This window comes from Urocitellus parryii, chromosome 11, assembly GCF_045843805.1.
Source record: "Urocitellus parryii isolate mUroPar1 chromosome 11, mUroPar1.hap1, whole genome shotgun sequence".
Taxonomy (NCBI): domain Eukaryota; kingdom Metazoa; phylum Chordata; class Mammalia; order Rodentia; family Sciuridae; genus Urocitellus; species Urocitellus parryii.
In genome coordinates, this window is record NC_135541.1 from 78,790,912 (window position 1) to 78,814,240 (window position 23,329).

The 23,329-nt window shown below is 36.8% G+C and overlaps 1 protein-coding gene across 1 annotated transcript in view; it reads right to left on the reverse strand.

Moving 5' to 3' along the window:
- Plppr5 (phospholipid phosphatase related 5) overlaps positions 1 to 23,329 on the reverse strand; it is a 105,636-nt gene that overhangs the window by 62,500 nt on the left and 19,807 nt on the right. The window contains exon 2 of the mRNA XM_077791434.1: positions 1,507 to 1,639. Within this exon, the coding sequence (XP_077647560.1) occupies positions 1,507 to 1,639 (133 nt within the window). The remainder of the gene's footprint in view (positions 1 to 1,506; positions 1,640 to 23,329) is intronic.

The window sequence follows — 23,329 nt, forward strand, 5'->3', positions numbered from 1 at the left end:
AAGGCCAATGTTGTAGTTGACTACACAGATAATTATTAAAGTGGGATCCCATGAGGTATTTGACCTCAAGGATAAAGTCACTACACAAACTGAGGTCCTTTTATGCAGTGATGCTTGGTTACAAACTTTCATTTCATTAAAATAAACCGGAAACACAGGTATCATGATAAGGGAACAAGAAACAAATGAAGCTCTCCTATGTTTTACAGAGACTCTAAAGCATACTTTGTGCCACAAATTCTTGAGAAACATGTATTTAAATGCACAAATGTGATTTGGTTAAGTAGGCACATTATAATTTTCTTAACAGTATTTAGGAAAGCATCAATTTCATCAAATACTTTCATTTTTCATATATTATTGCTTATTTATTTTATTATTAAGTGTTTCTTGTACAAAGAGACATGAGTTAAGAACACAGTATTAATGCATGTGAAAATACGTTTTTAGTTTTCATAAAAAGTTATTCTTCACCAAGATAAATGAGGACTGTAGAGATACATAGTATGATGGTTAATAAAAGAACAGCTTTGGATATGAAGACCTTTTGTCTTCAGAGAGATCTATTGCCATGATGGCATTTGGTTCATCTCTAATGAGTTTATATATAGATTAGGTCATCTAATCTTAGGTCTCCAAAGTTTTCATCTCAATCCCCTCCGTGAGAGATTGATAAATACTTAAGTGTTAAACTATCCTCAGCATATCTCTTAATACTGTTCAGAATTTATGGTAAAATATATAGCATATCTATATATTCTCAATTTTATATGATTAATCCAGAAAATAATAATTTATATTAAATTTTATGGTGTCAGTTAAAGAACTGATCTTGGCCAAGATTTTATTGAATTGAAATAATGTTCAGTAATTCATCAGTGAACGTTCATATTTATTAGAGCTAGCATTTGAGACGGAAAGTTAAACATCAATGAGTCTTGTCCTCTAATAAGATCACCAATATAAAATATAATATATATAATATATATTATATATATTATATATATTTAATATATTATATATAATTATATATAATATAATAAATATATATAATATATATAATATATATAATAATATATATATTTCAAAATTTGAGCCTGAAATACTTCTTATGAAATGCAGTGTTTCTTGAAATTGCCAGGTTGCCAGTCTTTACCTTTATGATGTTGAACAATCTACCTCCATATCATTTCTCCACAGTCACTTTCTGATATTTTATAAACACTATAAATCATTTAATTATATAACTGTTAGTTTCTTTAAAAATATCCAATATCCAAGTGTTGTTCTTTTCTTCCTTCATGTGCAAATGATACCCAGAAGAGGGGTCTTGGAACATTAGAGAGAACATAGAATGTGATGTTCATTTATAAAACCAAATTGAAATATTTCACAAGAAAGAAAACCTAATATTTTTATACAGTCAAGACATGGGTCTTTTTTTAAAATTAGCTTATACATCAACAATGTTTTGGCAAGAATAAAAACAATGCAGTGAACACATACCAAGAAATCGGACAGTTCGGCGCACCAGTGGGTTTATATAGCAACAGTCTCCAGTTAAAATTGTTTTCTCCTGGTTTTCAAAATCCCTTGTGGCTAGTTGTAGGCAAAACACAGCAGTTTCTCCAACTATTATCTTGCAAAGAAATAAAAGATTAAAGGATATTAGAATGAAACCAGTATAAGTGTGTTTTTTTAAAAATGCAAAAAGCCACTCACTCCTTTTGTAACAATCTTGATGTAAAACTGAGACACATTTGTGTTTATATCTTTCATTATAACTTTGTCACTATAGATAAAAATCATATTTCTCTCAATTCAAGGGAGTATTAAAATGATAAATTATGAATAAAAATAGACTGTAACGATTTTGTTTTCTAAAAGCCTTCATTAAAAATGAAATATAGAAAGGATCTTTAAAGTACTCAGTTATTTTTGGTGTGTGACTGAGTTTTATGATTTATAAGTGACTGTGTCTTGTTTAAATATAAGTCTTCGGTAGAATTCAAATAGATTCTTTTTGCAAAAACTTAAAAATCCGGTATAAACATACTAATTAGAAATCACAGTAATACTTTTATAATAAAAAAAAAACAATTCACATGTTTGCCTTAAGATTGTTCTCATCTGATACATTATTAAGAATTGTAATGATTAATATATTCTTTTTCATTAGTACACTATATCTATATATACTAGTAGGGTTCATTTAGATATAATCATATAAGCACAAAATATAATTTATTCCAACTTGGTCCCTAGTAATTCCTTTTTCCCTCTTCATTTCCTCCCCCTATTCCCTTTATTCTACTGGTTATCCTTCTACCTATTTATAGTTTTTTTTTAAATTAGGGAATTATGAATATACATAAGATGAAATTCACTGTGGTAGATTCATATATGTACATAGGATAGTTTGGTCAATTTAATTCCATCATTCTTCCATTTTCCTATTCTTTCTTCCTACTTCTTAATCCCCTTCCTCTATTTTATTGATCTCTCTTCTATTTTCATAGGAACCTACCACTTTTTTCCCTCTCATTTTTCTCTAGCTTCTGCATCTGAAAGAAAATATATGACCCTTGACTTTCTGAATCTGGCTTATCACTTAGCATGTTGTTCTCCAGTTTTATCCATTTACCAGTAAATGCCATTATTTTTTATTCTTCTTTATGACTGAGTAAAACTCCATTGTGTATATATATCACATTTTCTTTATCAATTCATCTGCCGACAAGCACCGTAACTTGGCTATTGTGAATTGTGTTACTATAAACATTGATATGGCTGTATTGCTATAGTATGATGATTTTAGTTCTTCTGGATAAATATTGAGGAGTAACATATTATTTATATTTTAGTATAAATGTTTTATTTTAATCTTCATAAAAACCAGATGAGACTGGGAATAATATAACAAGTGAAGAAATCAAGACTTAGAACTCAAGTGAAATGCTCAAGAGCCAATAAGGAGAGCTGACTGGGTTCTGGTATAGGTTCTCTGCTCTATTTTCTGACTTAAAGGACCGGCTATCTTCCACTTTGTTCTGTACCATTTGCAGTGGTTTTTGTACATGGCTTTTAAAATCACCAGTAAGATAATTAGAATATGTGTTATCATCTCATTTTACAGATGAGGATGTAGAAATTTAAAGGAGATAAAAATACTTACTTCCCTTCAGGCCAGTCAATCCAGGAGAAATCTCTCACTCATCCTCACAACTATTACTCTATATTTAATACCATGAACAACAGCATAAGAAATAAGATTAAGAGAAAAGGAAAGTGAAGTCAATAATATGCCCGCAATTTTGTCATTGTTAAGTTTGTTTTTGGTAATTTTTGTTAAGATTAATTAACATGCTGTGTAGGGAGTCCTTGACGCTCCCCAGGTGCTATGGTTCCATGAGTTCCCCAGAATTCATGCAGAAATTTAATTCCCGAAGTCAGGTTTGTTAGAGGTATTTGGAAGTGGGCCCTTTGGGAGATAACTAGGATTTAATAAGATCATGAACTTGAGGATCCTGTGATTGCAGCTTTATATGAAGGGGAAGAGAGATCCAAGCTACATTTGCTCTGTCTTGTTATGCAATGCTCTCCACCATGTTAGGATGCAGCATGAAGATCCTCACCCAATGCTGAGCAAATGTTAGCACCATGCTCTTGGACTTCTCAGCCTCTGAAACTATGAGCTAAATAAACTTCCATTTATGTTACCCATTCTCAGGTATTTTGCTATAGCAGTAGAAAACAGACTAAGACATCAGGGAAAAGTTTCTGGAGTCTACATAAAAAAGTAATATCTTTGATTACAAGATATTCAAAATAGTAAGTGACAATGGGGGGGGGCGTAGAGATTAGGTGCTCAACCTACTTTTACCCCAATGTGAACAAAAAATTATGTGGCACCTACCAATTTTCATTTTTATTTCTATCTCCTTTTCCTCTTTTCTTATACTTTTATTAATATACCTTTTTTCTTACTATACTTTTCTTACATACACTATATATGCATTTTTCTCTTTCTTAATTTTTAACCCTTTTTATTGGCATATTATACACATTAGTGGAATTCATTGATACATATTCATACTTGCACACAATATGATGATATAATTTGGTCAGATTTGTTCCCCAATACCCATATCTCTTCTTCCAAGAAGGCCAGAGTTCAAGGTTAAACCAGAAGAGATTGAGCTGAACTATATTTTAAAAGTCTGCTGTTGCCTTTCTGGTGAGACTGGATTGAAATAGGAAAGATTCAAACTTCCAAATTCCTACTGACTTTTTTTTTTAGTACCAGGGATTGAACTCAGGGGCACTCAGCCACTGAGCCACATCCTCAGCCTTATTTTGTATTTTATTTAGAGACAGGGTCTCACTGAAATGCTTAGTGTTTTGCTTTTGCTGAGGCTGGCTTTAAACTCGAGATCCTCATGCCTCAATCTCCCAAACATCTGGGATTACAGGCATGCATCACCGTGCCTGGTTCCTCCTAACTTCAAATTTTGACTTTGGTGAAGCAAATCAGCTGTGTGATGAAATGATCTGGTCAAAAGAGGCAGGTGTACTATTTTTCATGGGTACATCAGCTGTCACAGGGCCTTAGGAAAAAACTAACAAATAGACAAGCTACATATTTGACACCTTCTTATTTCCCTTTCTGAATAAGTCATTCATGTCCTATCTCCTCTCTTTTGCCCCTCAAAATAAATAACCACCATGATCCTTTCTGGGTTTTCAATTTCCGCTCCTTCCTGATCTGTTTTGCCATAGAATGTTCCAAATTCTAACAATCTACTATGAATTCCACTTCATGACTTACCATTCCCTAATTAACTGCAGCCCTCCTTCTTTTCTCCACAGCAGCTGTCATGGGTGTCCACTCCAGGCTGGCCTCACCTCATAGCACCCTGAACACCAACTCAAACTGATAATACAGTGTGTGTATGTGTGTGTGTATGTATGTGTGTGTGTATGTGTGTGTATTCATAAATATATATGAATAATATCTAAAATTCTTATTGAATGCTTAAATAAATCCAATCATCAATAGATCTCATGTTCAATAGATCACAATGACCTTGTGTCTGACTTCTAATAACCAACTTCTTCCTTGTTCCTGTGACAAAGGCTTTACCTCATCCTTAGTTCCCATAACCAGATCGTGTTATGTGTATTCTCTAACTTGATAACTTTTTTCATTATAAGATTGCTTTCATATTGAGAACTTCCTTGTGTGGGCAACTCTTTCCAAAACAACCATTCCCAGTGAGTCAGTCAGGGATTCTCATAAAGAGCAGCACCCCTTAAGATTAAGAGAATAACAACCGTCAGGCAGAAATGAGACACCTGTCATCCCCAGGAAAGGGCAAATGCATTGCTGGGCTCCTTATCTATTAAAGCATGGTATGTGCTTTTCTGTGGGTCCCACCTTGCTAGCTATTGAGAGGATTATGTGCCTTTCCCTACCCCCTTGCTCACTAACTCTCCAACAATCTCTGGGCTTCAGAAGCCAGGCATAGCATGAAAACCAGGATACCCTGCCAGGACTCTCCAAAGACAAATAAAGGAAAAAAAAAAAAAACTATTGAGGAGTCACTCAAATAGCAAATTCCCAAGGTCCTTAGCTTGTTACTCACATATGTGTTTCCTTCCACCCCCTACCGATGTGTTCTCTAAACAGCTACAGCAACTCATCCTTATCACAGGGCAAAGATGTTTATATAGCATGCAAATCCATATAAAATACAAGAGATATAACATTTGACCAGGATGAAGGATGACAGGCTAACTACCCCTCCCAAGAGGTTGAAGTGAAATGTACCTAAAGCCAACAAAGGTTCCTACATTCTAGACCTCCCCTACCACCCATTAACATGAATAAAACTAGTTCTCTCCTTTGTCTTGGAGCCAGCGTGATGACTTTTCTCCCTTTTGCTCTGGTGAGAAGTTCCAGTAGTCTTGCTTCCCTCATAATTGTACTATTTTTTTTTCATCTGATCTTCTGATGGAGGTACAGGAGCACATTGTGACTATAACACCAGTATCTTTCCTAATGCTGATCTTTTGCTTGGTGCATCTCAGCACATTTTGTGTTTTTGAACTTTTTGTTTGTGTACTGAGCATGTTTGCCACATCAGTACCTTAGTCAATGGTATTTGGCTGCTACTATAAGATACCCACTCAAAAATAAATAAATTAATTAATTAAAAGATATTCGTATTAGATTAAGAAAAATAGAGAATTGAATTCTAGCCCTGGGTTATCTCAGAACCCAAGGGTAGGGGTTTGGAGATTAGCTCCACCAATGGAAAGTCCTCTGCTGTTAGAGTCTGTAAACAAGTCAGGATGGCGCCTGGCATTTTGCCAGAGGGAGTGATTTGTGAAGTAACGCCAGGGAGCCATTAAGTGTGGAGATTCCTTATTGGTTGACTGCTGTATCTATTTTATGTTAATTAAGATAAGCTGTGTGGAATGTATATATACCACTCCTGTCCTATAATAAACGGCACTCACTCCTGCTGTATCAATCTACACAAGTTCCTCATCACCTCCCGGTTATTTTGCTGCAGCCGGACTGCGGCACTCTGCAGTCCAGGCAACGGCTCTCTCTCAGTCTCAGTCTCACTGTTGCCCTGGAGTCACACTGTCTCACATATCAGCTCCTAGAGGGCCTGACTTATTCTTATCTTTCTGCAAGCCAGTTCTCCTGATTCCTAACCTATGCAATGGCTCTAACAGCCTGGAGTCTTATATTGAACATTTCATCTTAGTTTAAGGAAATGGTTCAACTGACTTCTCTACTCAACCCCAATGCCAAATTCACAAGAGGCTCAGCTTCAGGTAGAGCTCTTTCCTGGTTCAATGACCCAAGATAAAGAAAGTATGTCATGGTTTATACAATCTAGCTTCCTGGAGAGAGAAGAAATTCACTGTGACCTGATGGCTTTCATATCCATTGTATCTCTCTGGACATCCCTATGCCAGTTCTTGGCCTGCACCAGCCCTTTCCATTATGTTCTCTGCAGACTGTGATCTGTCCATCTACTTGGACTTCATCTCAGCAAACATACATGTTTGGATCCTAGTGTCTTCTTGGACCCAGTGGGTCTGTCTAATTCATATGCTCTAGATCTTATTTCCTTTAGAACTTATTGAGACATCTATGGAACTCCTCATCAAAATAAAACTCTCTCTTACATCATCTCCCCACCCATCTTCCTGAATGAAAACTTCCATTGTTAATATTTCTTAGATAAATTTAAGTGTTGAAAATAAAATAATTATGATGATGAGTGCATTTAAGTAAAGGCCTTCTGAGTTAGGACACAGTGCGAGGCAATGATATTCAAGGAAGACATAAACAAAATACTTAAATAGGGAACAGGGATGCATGTGCTGTCTGGTTTGGGTGATATTTGCCAGTAGAACACTTAGGAAGAATTGTCATGAGTGACTGAGGGCATCTGTGGTGGCTTGTGACTCTAGACATACTACTCTATCTCTGCTGAGGACACTCTTCCTAAAGACTAGTCCTAACCAATGACAGCATAATGGAGCACTCAGGCATGCCTATTTCTCTGTGACATGGCATACCTCTACCAGGTAATTTTGGTTGTTAGATTCCCCATGAGTTTGGACAAATCTTTCTTGGAACTGTGCCTCACAATCTGGGGTACCTTCCACATAATTCTCCTTCCCTCCCATTCTATAATCTAGGTGAGACCTCCATCATCATCTGGGTTAGAGACTTTCTCTGTTTTCTCTAGATTACCCTCCAAACTTTGTCTTTTACAGTTGCTTTTCTAATAGATCTTTTGCATACTTGATCTTATTTTTTACCTCCTTCTAAGAAAACATAAATTAAGACAACATTTAAGAAAGACATTGTGTGATCCTGGCTACACTTCAAGGAAGAGTGGTGGTTAGATAAGTGAGCCAAGGATTTGGAAACAAATCCCACCAGAAGAGCATCAGGAAGTCCCCAGAGGTTGCCTTTTCCTGGTAGCTCTCTGTTTGAGCCCCTAGAAGCTCAAATACATTATCTTGGCCTTGGAGGTATTTAGATAGCACTTGGTAAATGTTAACCATGATCATAATCAATGTTATTGGTAACAAGAATACTATTAGCAACAATGAGTGCTATTAACACCAATAGCATTAGTACTCAGTCTGACATATATACATAATAATTTGTAATTAATGATATCACTTATTAATAAATAATTGATGTTCTTGTCTACTTTTTCTTCCTAACCTCTTAGCACAGCAGTAGGAGGCACAGGGGACTCTTTGGTGTTTATTTTTCTCCTATTTCTGTCCTTCCTTGTGACTGATATAAAAATCAAGTCACATTGAATCTAATGCATACACTTCTCTCTCCTGAATTTGAATTAGAAGCTCTGGTCAGTGAATTACAAACCTAAATTCTATGTTCCCCAGTATTTTGTATTGTGATTCTCCTTCCAGAATCATTGCCTGGTAGACTTCATTCCTCTGAAGGCTTTCCCACACTTGCTATTCTTGGGAATTCTTAATATTCACCTCTCCTCTAAACTCCAGATACAGGAATTCATGAACCAACTAAACGGCAATATCTCAACAAATTCAAATCTACCTATTAAAAATCCTCATAGTTCTCACACCCAAACAAATCTATGGGTCCCACCCCAAACCTCCTGTTCTTTCATGTCACCTCCTCAATGAGTCCACTCATCCTCCACTTGGATACTCAAGCACCTCTCTCATAAACTTATCTGTCATTATATATCATGATGACCCTTCTTCCCTCATTGGCCTCTACCAATCACTTTTACTTTAATTACATTTAACTGACAAAAATGTATATTTTCAAGTGGCTTCTGGAGGCTGAGGCAAGAGGTTTGCAAGTTCAAAGCCAGTCTCAGTAATTTAGTGAGGTCCTAAGCAACTTATGGAGACCCTGTTTCAAAATAAAATATAAAAAGGGATGGGGATGTGTCTCAGTGGTTAACTGCTCCTGGGTTTAATCCCAAGTACCAAAAAAAAATGTATATTTTATAGTATGCAATGTGCAATATGATTTTTAAAAGATGTATACATTGTGGAATGACTAAATCAAGCTAATTAACATGGGTATTGCCTCACATATTTATTCTATTTTATTTTTTGTGGCAAGAACACTTGAAATTACTTTCTTAGCAATTTTTAAGTAAACAGTACATTGTTATTAACTATAGTCACCTCATTGTGCAAGAGATCTTTCAAAGTTATTCCTCTGGTCCAACTGAATTTCAATTAATTCTTAAATTATGATGAATTTATTCCTTAATTCTATTTCATGTTTGTTCATTTCCACCTCTATCACTATTTTTGTTTTAAAACCTAGTGCCTCATTACTTTTATCCTGCATTGCAGTATCCTTGGAATTCACCTCTCTTGTTCAGTCTGTCTACTGACAGATTGGTTTATTCAAAATAAAATTTGTGCAATCCAAATGTCCTATGTATAATTTCAAGTCCTTATAGCCTATGGATTAGCAGGACTTGTCCTAACAGATCATTTACAGCTGAGCTTAGACCCTGCTTTTCAGCTCTTGCTTTCTTACACAGCCCACAGACATGCTCAGCATTTACATACACCCAGGCTTTTATACTTGGCCCATGGCTCAATATAGCTTGGTAAGCAGAACATTGCTGAGTGTGCAAGACGTGATTTAAATATTGCCTGCTCTATTGCAAGCTTATGTCTATCTCTGGTGCAATTCATCCATCCCTTCTCCGTGTACCAACAGCACATAGTACATTTATTATGGTGATTTCCATGTGGTTTTATAAGTATCAGTAACATCTGTCTCCTCCACTCAGCTGGAAGTTTCTCTGAGGCAGGGACGGTATAATGTTTATACTTGGAATTTTAAAGCTCAGTGATTGACAATAAATGTGAATGCTATTATCAGTGAGTGAAATCCAGTTTAATCTATTCATTTTAGATATAAGAAAACCTATTCAAAGGTAAATAGGAAAGTTATATATGCCTGAGTCACACAGTGCATAGTCAGAATCCAAATCCAAGTTCAGAGCTATTTTGAACACAACCTCAACCTAGGAACTTGCAAACTTTTCCTCCAGCTTTTCCAGGTCAAGAGAGGTCAACTCCCTGGCTCCCCACACCTTGAAGTTCCACCATAATCCTACCAGTTTTACAGTTTTAAAGGGATGGTTTTGGGTACACAACATCTTATAAGCACCTTTAAAATTCTTTAGATGTCCAGGTATAAGACAACTGAGTACAGAAAGATGACTTTCCTGATCATGTTACACATGCCAGTCTTCTTACAAAGGCCAAAAGAGCATCAAATCACCCATCCCAACTCCACTGTTATTTCTTGAGTTCTTCTCTATCTTCTCTGCAGACCCTGGCCTTTTATGTGGAACTGAGGACCTGGTTTTGAGTCATTTTCTATCTTATAAAGAAGGGGTTCTTAATTCTGGAGTCACTGGCTGCCATTCTGATTATGTTCCCAAAGCAGCCCTTTGGTACAGAATGCCATAGTTTTGTTCTCTCTGTAAGTGAAAAAGTCAGAAACACAACAGTCCAAGGGCACAGAAATCAGCAATGAAAATGCTAACAGCATTGTCAGCTTTCTTTGATAAAATTTCCTTTCTTCCATGAACTAGAAATAAAAGCTATTTCCAGAGAGAGTTCAAGTGATGAACCATGTTGGCTGAGATGAACTCAGGGCCATGGCCCTTCACCTGCTGCCACAAGCACCAGCTGCCTTCAAGAGTGAGAAAGGAGCAGAACCTCAGGAGGGACATGTGTGGCCTTTGTGGGGAGTATCAACCAGTCTCCCAAGGGTCAGCCTTTTGTGGGGGCAGTCCTCCCTCACCTCAATGAGAGTTCTTCATGCACTGGAATGTGAAAGAAAAGGGAGGAAGAAATTTCTACCGGTAGACAGAGCATGGGCTAGCACACTCTGTACATAGCTGTCAAGTCCCCACTTCATTCACCTTGCATCTGCCTTCCAGCTATGCTCCCATCTGGGCTGTAGCCTCAACTATGCTCCCTCTTCCTTTGCAAGAGAGGCAAAATCCCTCCCTGTTCCAAGCTCTGCATGAAACTCTGGAATAATCCTGTAGAAGGTTAGTGACTGCTCATGTTCCTTGATTACCTGATGCAGAATGTGGAGAAATGCCCACTAACAGCTCAGGAGCTAATAATGCAGGACCAGCACTGACTTACCCATCCAGCCAGGACTGGGTCTGAGCAAAGGTATTGATCCTTGAGTCAGAATCTTCTCCTTTGGGATGAGGTGACTCTATGTCCTTGGAGGCAAGACTTCTGCTCCTGAACCCAGGCTAGAAGCAAATGTTATTCTCCACATTCACAGAGCTCTGCAAACTGAGCATCATGCTTCCTGTTAAACCCCATCCCCTTGCTGGGTCACTATATTAGATTTTATATAACTCAGTGTTGAACACTAACGGAGTCCTTCTAACCCTGCCTTGCCTATTATCTTGGACCTACTGCCCCTCTAATGACCTGTCTACATTTCTGTCCTGTCTTTGAGGACAATTTTTCCATTCAGTCTTGTTTCTTATCCATGATCTCATTTGGCAGTGAGTAAAAAGCCCAAACATGCTAATGAATAGTAACCCACAAAACTGCAGGTATGAATTATAAATCCCCAGATATAAGTGTATAAGTGTCACCAATATGAGCACAAAATGTTGCTCTCATACCTCAAACCTGGAAATTCAACCTTTGCTATCTACACTGCTTAATGACAAAATACCAAAGCAAGATGTTTTAAAAACATGGAATATTTATAGATCTTTTCAAATGCTAAATACCAAAAGTCTTTAAGATTTAATTAGTAAGACCCCAATTATAAATTCCTCTCTGAGGGTGACTCTAACATATCCAAGCATTATTGGTTTGAAATTAGTACAAGAAAGTCATTTCACATGTAATGAATCAGTAGAACTCATGTCATCAGTGTGTAAGTATTTGGCATTGTATTTCATCACAGATTTCAGGTGTGAGTGAAACAATATCTGAGAAACAATGATAATATGTAAAAATATAGTTGTGGATGATAACTTAGAATTCTAAATGATTATATTTAGGTTCCTTTCCAACATATTTTGTATTCTTGACAACTTGGCAAAGGCATATATGTAAAGAACTAATTTCCCATTGTCAAGTTCAAGTTAGCCAAGGAAAGTTCTAAGCTATACTGAGGTAAAAAGTTGCACTGGGTATTATCTCATTAACTTTGTGTCCTGATGCAGAAAAGCCAAAGCTTCTTACATTTCATCATTATAGCTGAGTGCTAATTTCTCTGAGCATGGTTTCTGAGTGGAATTGAGGTTAGGATAGATGAGAAGTAATTGAACTGAAGAAGTGACACAGTTGGTTATACAATAGTTGTACAGTCTTTTCCAGCAGTTAAATATCTGTGGTTGTATCTTCCTATAACTACCTGCATTTCATAACTGGACCACCAAAAACATATTTTTTCTTTGTTTTTAATTAATTCATTCAAATTTAGTTGACCAAAAGTATGTATTCATTATATACTACACGTTCAGAAAAGTGTATACATCATAGAATGACTAAATTGAGCTAACTAACATGTTTAGTCTCACATACTTTTTTGAAAGATACTTGATTTCAAACTAAAGTCTTCATGGGAAGTGGCTACTTCGTCTCAACAACATTCCTTGAACATTTGAATCTAGATGAATTTGCCCCAAATGATAAATGATATGTGTCAATTCCAGATCAAAAAGTTAAAAAAAAAACTGGGAGTGTTTTCTCCATTTTCTCTTCCCCAGATGCTGGCCAGAAGCAGAGATCTCTAGGCTCCAGCAATTATTGCTGCCACAAGTTGGAAACAGCTGAGGTCCCTCAGTCATAAGACCTGCACTGGACTCCTAGATAAGTAAAAGATAACTCTTATTATGATGTCAGTGAAATGTGAAGTTTTTGTTATGGCAGCTAGAACTTGCTAATTTTCCTACTTTTTTTTTTAAGATGGAGTAAGTCTCAGTTTTAATAGTTTTTAGCAGAAAAAAATAACTGGCTAGAGTTGAAAAATACTGGCTTTTATTATAGTTATTCTAGACTCCCTACTGCTTATCAAGTGGTATTGGTTTTTAATTAGTCATAATGATATGAAAGGTCCTTTTCATTAAAATTTGCCAGAAAAGGGGATAAAGAAAAGTAAATTAGATCTGAGTGTATGTGTCCATGATAGAAATCCTGAAGGAGATACTCTAAGGGCGGTGGGGGGGAATTTGGGAAACATACAACAAAAAATAAAAATAAAATTACTGGAATTTGCTAGGTTTTATCCAATATTCTAGCTGCTTTTCAAGTATTTACCTACTTAATCTTCAAACTTATGAGGTAAACAGTGTCATTAAAATTCAAATACATAAGAAGAAAATAAAGCACAATCAATACGTTACTAGCTGTTGTCCTGGGGAGAGGACAGTTTAAGTGGAGTTGTGAATCAAAAAGCCAGTTTAGCTAGAACAAGATGAGGTCAAGAATTGAATTTATTCCTTTTGAGTTAGGTTGACAGTCTTAAAGATCAACATCCCTAAAATGGAGCTACTAGGGGATAAGAAATATATGAAACTGTCATTCCAACCACTGGATCGGATAAGCCTATTAACTCTTTTCTTAACTGGGAAACCAGTGGAACAATATTTGTCTATTTCCAGAGCTCCACAGGCAGTGGTTCTCAAATGTGGTCTCTGAACCAGCAGCAGCAGCAGTTCCTGGGACTTGTGTCTCTTAGGACCCACCTCAGTCCTACTGACTCAGCAACTCTGGGGGTGGGGTCTAGCCATTTGGGTTCTCAGAGCAGCAGGATATTTCAAAGAGTCTACAACTCTTGATTACACACATTTTTAATTTGTCAGGGAGATATTCAAAGGAATTTTAGATATTTATTTGAACAAATAAGTATTATGTACTTGTGCTAGCTATGCTACAAAAACAGGTTAAATGGATTCTAAAGTATAAAGAAATTGAATACTCAATTTCCAGATATTTTAAGTGAGACTTAAAGAGAAGATTCCTAACCAGCAAGACTCAGTCAATGCTCAGCACCAGACCAGTTCACGCATGTCCCTGGCCTCAGAGTTTACTGCAGAGTTCATTTTGTCTAAAATGGAGAAGGCACAAAGAAACAACTTATTTGCCAGTGTAGACAAATGTGCAGATAATGCTGGAAAATAAATAAAGGATGACATCAGGGGTAAGTGATGTCTGAGAACTGGGTATGTAAGGGACCAATCCTGCAAGAAATGGAACTTAATGTTCCTTTCTGGAACATTTCTTGCAGAAATGCATCCAGTATTCTTCAACCCCATGTAAGTAGAGTTGTCAGCAGTAACCCTCCAGAGCCTGAGGACATGAGCACAGAATACTGGCTTCCTAGAATGTTTGCCCACACTGGAAAGGCTTACTTTCTCCCATGAAGTAGTGTTAAGAACTTGAGAAGCAGCATGCCTGAGGACTGGCCTTATCTCACTAGAGGAAGGACCAACGGTAAGTCATAAAATCTCTCTTCACCTCACTGTTCACACCTGTAAGATGGAGAAACGATGCCATCATGGGGCTGCTGTGGGGATTACATAAGTTAATTGTCAAAATTATTAGACCAAGAGATGGCACAGAGCAAGCAAGCCCCATGTAAATTTTGGCCATCATTAGATGATGACCTTGAAGATTCCCTCCAACTTGTATCTGTAATGAGATACAAGTTTTATCAGTATGCTAACTCTAGTAATGGAGTCAGGGCACCTGGGATACCAGGAATAGGTAATCTTAGAGCACTTTGATACTTTTGGATATTGTTAAAGTTCAGACACTAATATTTTGGTGCATGTGTGGGTGAAGTGGCAGTAAGAGGATACAGAAAAAAAGAGGTGTGTTCTGTAAACAAGAAGGCATAGATTTACACACAATGCACAATCCTTTTTTAAAGTGACAATAACTTATGTAAAGCATTAAAAATACTTTCCTAGCTAAAATAAATGTTGCTGATTAAACTTCACATGATTTTTATGCTTTGCTCAACCATTCTTACACATGTAGTGAGCACAAGCAATATGAAAAATGAATTATGAGAACACTGTAATACAAACTCATTTTGTATGCTTATAGTGTTATGATTATTATTTTAATATATGAGGCTGACTTCTCCATGTTCACAAATCTGCTGGAGGCCAACACTGTTATCATGTACCCATTAGTCCTCAAAAAAGTTCCTTCATAATTAAGCAAAATTGATAGATAAGCTATTAATAATCTTTTCTAAAATACACTTTAGAATTCATTTCCTTTCTTCTTTATCAAAATAAAAGAGCAACATTATAAAATGTAAATATTCTTTGGGACTTTGGGATGATGGAGAGTTTTAGAAATGTCTGAATCATAGGGAAAAATTAAATATCCTTAGTTAGTGCTCCTCAAACTATACTTAGCAGGATGTTAAATGACATTTTGAAGGGGAAAAAAATTATTGGTCAAGAAAAAGCAGCAAAAATCATCTATAACCTCCCGAAAGTTCAAATGCATATTAGCACATCAAGAGTCATAATTTCCAAAAGCTCCATAATGGCACTATTTTATCATATTCATCTTATAGATAAGAATACAAAGCTTAGAGATACTGCCTGCCTTATTGTATTAGTCTATTTTCTATTGCTATACCAAAATACCTAAGGCTGGATAACTTAAAAAAGAAAAAGGAAAGATTTGTTTAGCTCACAGTTTTAGAAGCTAAAGGTACAAAAACCACTGAGCATTTTGGCTTCAGTGTCACATCATGGTAGATGGAACCATAGGGCAAGTCCAGAAAGAAGGAGAGATCACATACTCAAACAGGCAAGAAGGGAAGCCAAAGATGCTGGGGAGTGGCTAAGCTTTTGCTTTCATGAGACCCCTCTCAGAAAAATTAACTCAGGGGTCTCTCTTAATCCCTTCCAAGAGCAATGCTTTTAGCAAAGACCCCCTCCCCCTAGGCCGCACCTCTTAAAGGTCCCAACACCTATTAACATTGGCACACTGAGGACCAAGCTTCCAACTCACAAACCCTTGAGGGACATACTCAAACCACTCCAGAACCGTGGCATGTATCTAAGGTTATTCAGCTAGTGAGACATAAAGCCAGGACTCAATTTCATGCAATCGAGTTCTGGAGTTCTACTTGACTCTGTGGTATTTTATTATTGTACTTTAGTTGGGAAGAAAACTCTAGCAAGTTAAAGTTTTCTTGTCTGACCTTCTGGGTTTATGAGTATAATTTCCTACTAATTAACTTTTCTGCATGAACCAAAAGATTGACAATCTGCTAAAGAAAACTGTCAATGTTGCTGCTCATTGTTTTCCAAATTTATTTCATCTTGGAAATCTGTATTCTAGGGACCATCCTTCTTAAAGCATCTATTAGAGCTTGTATCTCAAAAACTCTAGTGAGAATAGGTAAGAGCAAAAGTCATCTTCCTTCTTGGGGGAGAGAAATTTGAATTGAAGAAGGGTGATTAGCTAGTGTAGCTATTATATGACAAGTGGAGAAAGAGAATCAGAGCTTTTGAGAAAGAAAAAGTAAAGCTGAAAAAGTGGCAATGGTATTAGGAAGAGGAGAGAGGAAAGTTTAACACAAAAGAGAACAAGTATTAACTCACACAATGGGAAGGAAAAATATTACTCTAAAGGTGACACTGGTGGTAAATAAAAAGGCATTTGAGTAGTGTTTTGAGATTGATGTGCTGTGGGAAGTGGCCAGGGGAACACACTGGGATTTACCTTACTTTTCAGATTCATGGTTTACAAAGAGCAACTTTATTTTCTTACAGCACAGAGAGCTATACTTTTCCCCACTTGACTTCCTGGGATGTCTGCTGACAACTGAATCTGGGGAGAATTATCAGGGATGGGAGCCAGTGTGCTGGTGCTGGCTCTTTATTACTGCCTGGTAGCAGACCATAATTCTACTTTAACTGTATTTCTGTTGTTCTCTTTACTGGTTCAATTTATGTTGCTGTGCAGTTGAGATTTCTTTTGTACCAAAATACAGGTTTCTGTTGTATAAGGGGACCGAATTATTAGGGGTCACCTTCAAGTGTCCTACGGCGGCATCACGGCAATATGTATTCAATAGACTAATCCATGATCCCCCAAATAACACTCTCCTTTTCATGGAAATAGGCTTAGGAGGTGACAGCTCTGCCTGGGAAAGCAGAGACATTGTTCCTTGTGATTTCAAATTCATCATACAGATCGTTCCCTGGAGGCCATCTTCTTCCGGTTTTCTTGGCTTTCATCTCTCCTGCCTTTAAACAGACTGCCAGAACAAATGTCTTTTAAGGCCATTCAATTTTACTGAAAAAAGGACCAGACATTTGAAGGACTTTATTTTTAAAATGCTTTCACCAGAACAGTAAATGATGATTACATAGGAAATCCTTATACTTACCAAGCCATTAAAAATGTTTGATGAGAATGTACAAAGAAGAGCATGATTGAAACCCAAAAATAAATGAATGAGATGAATCTTGGAACATCAACTCATTTTGCCGTCTGGGCTCATTTGTATTTGGTGTAAGTGCAACATTCCAGATTACTTCTCACAGTGTATTAGGAAAAGGTATAATTATAATTTAAATGCGAAACCCTGCCAGCTCTGAATCAGTTGAATTTATTAAGCAAGCCATTTAAGTCTTTCCAATAGATAATGGGAAATGTATTTTTAAAAGATGATTATTTATTATCCCAAATACTTTGAATACCAGCTTGTGCTATATACTCATTTATTATATAAATTCATAAATATATTCCCTTTGTCATCTAAAAAAGTGGCATTAAACACTTGCCATGGATCAAAAAAACAAAAAGAGCTACTGTTTTAACATCTTATGTGTATCAATTTGATTTGGTCCCCACAACTACCCTATGAGGTAAGTATTACTACCTCATTCACAGATAAGAAAACTGACACACAAAGAGGAATTTTCCTGAATTCTCATAACTAGTAGTAAATGGCAGACTTGAGATTCAAACCCAGGTAGTAGGACTCCAATGTGAATGTTATATTCATCATAAAGGACTTTTGTAATAATGGAGTCAAAGAACTTTATAAGATACAAATTAACCTACTTTATTACTAAATGCCAAACTTGACTTCTAATATTTTATTATTTTGCTTTCTTTTAGGAAGACGTGGGAAAAAATTTTTTTTCTCACCCTTTGCACTTATTATTTCCCCCAATTACCTATCTTGTAATTGGGATAAATTACAAACATAAGCAAAGAAATATGTTCTCTAAATTGCTAAATAAATCTGACAAGAGGCTCTAACAAAAAGTTGCATTTCATCAAACAAAGAGTAAGACAGAATCTGTATTGGTGGGCAGAGTATAATGGGGCTCAGAATACTGATTTCTGCAATGTGTCCCCAGACTACTGCATCTTAAATTTTGAGAATCAGCCTATTCTTCTGAAATGCCTTTTAAAATGTTGGTGATGGGGCAGTTTGGTAGAAGGTAAAGAAATTAACATGATTTCAGATTACGTTAACAGAAAATTCATTTAAGGAAAAGAAAAATTTGAAGAAAAGTTATAAATTAATACTATTTCCCCAAATAATATTTTTTACAGATGTTGACTATCATAGCAGAAGACTACAGAAGGGATGTAGAAGACTTAATTCTAATTTTTAAGGGGAAAAAAGATATCTTTGAAGCCCATTATCTCTTTCATATATTACTTAGTTTCTATGCTATTTTCCCCACAACTCTTGCCGACAAGATTCTGATTAGCATTTCCATTTGAACACGCATGTGAAAATTACCCTCAGCTAAGATTCTATGACTTTTATACTTGGAAGGAAATCAATCTTATGCAGCTCCTTCGAACCTTCAGAATATCCCTCCAAATATCCCAATCATACATAATCTTAGTGTCTGCTTGCCTATTGAGTTATATTATGGGTTGTCAAAATATTTAGAGTCATCATAGCTCAGCAGTTAGCAAGTGTGTGCTGAGAACATAAAGTACCAACTCCAAGCCCTCTGACACCAGGTTCATAATTTTGTACAGCAATACCGAATGAAGGTTTTAGATGTGATTTTCCTCTGTCTGTTCTTTCTATATCATTCAGGGAAAAAAATTCAAATACCTTATCCCTTCATTATTTTTATTAGAGCTTCATAGTTATACATAGTCGTTGGGTTCATCCTGACAAACTTATACATACATGGAGCTTATGATCCCCCCTTTTCCCTCTCCTTTTCTCCTCCATCCTACCTTTCCTCTTCCATTTCCTTCCTCTAGTCTACTAGACTTTCTTTTGCTCATCTATTAATTTATATTTGATTGTGTTTTTGTTATCCTACCCTTCCGTCCCCCTTTCCTGTACTTTACTCTGGTTTCTGCATATGACCTTTGAGTTTCTGAGTTTGGCTAATTTCACTTAGCATGATATTCTCCATTTTCATCCATTTGCCGGAAAATGCCATAACTCTTTTAGTAGCCGAGTAGAACTTCATTGTGTGTGTGTGTGTGTGTGTGTGTGTGTGTATGTATATATACACACACCACAGCTTCTTAATGCATTCATCTGTTGATGAGCATTTTGGGTTGATTCCATAAGTTAGCTATTGAGAATTGTGCTGCTATAAAAATTGATGTGGCTGGGTCACTGTAGTAAGCAGATTTTAGATCTTTTAGGAAAATACCAAGGAGTGGGATAGCTGGTTCATATGGTGGTTCCATTCCTAGGTTTTTTTTGAGAAATCTCCATACTGCCTTCCAGAGTGATTGTACTAGTCTGCAGTTCCATCAATAGTGTACAAGTGTACCTTTTTCCCTACAACTTCACCACCATTTATTCTTATTCATATTCTTGACCACTGTCATTCTAACTGGAATGAGATAAAATTTTAGTGTTGTTTTAATTTGCATTTCCCTGATTGCTAGAGTTGTTCAACTTTTTTTTTCATACATTTGTTGGCCATTTGTGTTTCTTCCTTTGATAAGTAAGTAAGAAAAGTGAAACAGGAGGCATCACAATCCCTGACATGAAATTATACTACAGAACTGTAGTAACAAAAGCAGCATGATATTGGTATCAAAATCGACACGAAGACCAACAGAACCGAATAGAAGACACAGAGACAAACCCCCAAATACAGCCTTTTAAACAAATGGTGCTGGGAAAACTGAATAGCTATATGTAGAAAAATGAAACTAGAACCCTATTTCTCACTCTACACAAAACACAAATTGAAATCCATTAAAGGCTTAGAAATTAGACCAGAAACTTTAAAACTACTAGAACAAGATATAGGGTCAATACTCCACCATATAGATTCTGGCACCAACTTCCTTAACAAGACTCCCAAAAGAACAAGAAATAAAACCAAGAATCAATAAGTTGGATGCCATGAAACTAAAAAGTTTCTACATAGCATGAAGAAAACAATTAAGAGCATGAAGAGAGCCTACAGAATGGACAAAAATCTTGGTGATCTACTGTTCTGATAAGGGATTAAAATCCAGAATATGCAGAGAACTCAAAACACATAATACACATGTGTGAGCACACAAGTAACCCAATGAGGACATGGGCAAAAGAACTAAATAGAAACTTCTCTTATGCTCTTACTGTGTGGAATATTTTCACCTTCATAGCACTGGGTTCTTCTCATGCCTGCCCAGAGGGTGCTGAGCCCCTATGGTCTCCCCACTAGGACGTCTGTGTGGATGCCTGGTGGTGACAATTCAGAAGGTTGAGCAGGTCCCCATCTGTACTATATAGTGGCAAATGCTTTACAAGAAATGCGGGAAGACTACAAATTCTCTGGCTCCACCTCTGACTTAACTGTGGAGGATCTTGAGTGATGTGGGGCCCCAACTGACACTGGATGGGAAGAGAAAGAGTCCCTAAAGGGGCATGACAGACTGCATTCTCATTTAGCAACCTTGCCCTACAAGCTCCCCCGAGTGCAACAGTACATTTCAAAATCATGATTTTTTGACCTATGGTTTGTCATATTTCACAGTCGGTAGACATTTTGAGGATTCTGCAATTCACTACCAAAAGGTAAATTTATAACAGATATTTGAAATCCTATGAACATTTAAGTCCTAGAGGACTCACATACTGGGGATAAACATTCCCTCAAAAAGAAACAGGAAACAATTCCCCTTAATGAGCAATTCTGAGCATAGTTTGCTGCCCAGCAGTTTTAGATGGCCATTAAAATCTCAATCAAGTTTTCTTTCAAAATTGTAATTATCATCTCTCCATATAAACTTAAGCAAAATGGTATTAAAATGAACCTAGTATATGCATATTGAAAAAATTTTAAGTAGATTTAACATCAGCTTTTATAACTCAGGGTACCACTAAAAAACTGACATAAATTAAAATTCTTAATATCCTGACTTAAAATTAAAATTCCACTTAATAATTATTGATTGACCCAAAACTTATATTAGTAGACATGCGTTTTTCTAAACAATGCTCTCTCTCCCTCTTCCTAAAAGAGCTTTAGTTTTGTTCAGTTGTCAACCTTTTCATAAAAGCATGATTGTCAAGGGATTCAGGGCCATTCTCAGGCTCAAAGGATGAATTATTTGTCAAGTCCTAATGGCCCTGTCCACCAGACCTGTGGCTATTTTAGTCCTGAATATGTGAAGAAGCTTTGTCCAATGAAGCATGGGACTTTTGCAAGAGATGGGTACTTCTGAAATAGGGGCTCTTGCTTTTTTTTTTTTTTTTTTTAAAAAAGGATGCATATGAGAAATGTTATTTTTCTGCTAGTCATCATCACATTTGGGTAAGATTTCTAGAGCAAGGGTGGCATTGTTCAATGGGTGGGGGGCACCAAGAGTAGAGGAGACATGTATTACAGAAGAGGAGACAGAAGAGACATCGATCTGATGCTCAGATATTTTATGTTTGAGCAACCCTAATTTGCCAATTCTTGTTACATGAAGTAATAAATTTTTCTTATTGTTTAAATGTTTAAGTCAGAGTTTTCCATCCTTTGCAGATGAAAGAGGTTTTCATTGATAAAAAGAGTAAGACCCTGAATTTGGGAAGTACCATGAAAATAAATTTAAAAGACACGAATAACTGTAAGTGAGTACAAATTACTGCAATACCATGCTGGTAAATGTAAGATTGAAAGTAGGAAGAGAACATATTCAATTAGTGATAGTTGGGGGAGGGAGTAAGCATCATGAAAGTTCATGGTTTTTATATGGCATATGATTTGTAAAGAGGGCTAAGCTTACAAGCAAATTAAACAGACTGGAGACTGAGGAATAAGACTGAGAAAAGGATCAGGAGAGACAGCTTTGTAGACAGGATGACCATATAATTGATCATGCAACCTACTATACTAGAGTGTGAAATGGCAAGCTTAGTGTTACTGATGTAAGACAACAGGATCAAGCAGGGACTACCCCAGGTAAACCAGGACACAGGGTTACCACAATTATAGCACAGAAGAGAAATAGTCCCTGAGGAAGTGAGGTATAAGTTGCCCCTGAGAAACAGGGAGTGGCTGGATTGGGCTGCCATGCAGCCTGATGTGGGGACCCGACGGGAGATGACCTTGGGACTATGATGAAAATGCTTTAGGATCCAGGTGAGAAGCTAGTATTTAATTCTATTCACAGTGGAAGGCCATGAAATTTCCTTGCAAGGAAAGAGGCAGCTCAAAACTACACTTTAGAAAAATCAAAGTGGAAGGAAGCAGGGGAGACAAGAGGAGGGAAACCCAGAAAGTAGCTACTGCAGTAATATTTTCCAGGTGATGAACCAGGGAGGCAGCAATAGGAAAGCAAAGGAATATATGCAGATACTGAGGAGGGGAGGGCAGAGGGAGAGGCTCAAGGGCAAATTCAGAGATCACCCACATTTGGGGAGTGGGAAATAAAATATAAGCCAACAGAAGACACTAAGCAGTGAGATGGAAGGAAATTATTGTGCCATGGACACCAGGAGGAGACAGACTTCAAGAGGAGGGACCATGACCAGCCACCTTCAGTGCAGCAAAGGAGAAGAAGCAAATGGAAGCAGGGAGGTTGTTTTTGGTGAACTCCAGGAAGCAGCTTGACGTGACAGAGACAGAAAACCTCTTTTCACACTGCATTTGCCTTTCAGAAAACTGGGATCACTGACTCAACAGAATAACTCCCCCGACACAAACAATCTGACCTTAAAAGACCTGACAGTGGGTTTGACTAAATGATTAAATCCGTTAGGTGAGGATTAGAGGAGGGGAAAGCTCTGAAGCGGACTGTAAGA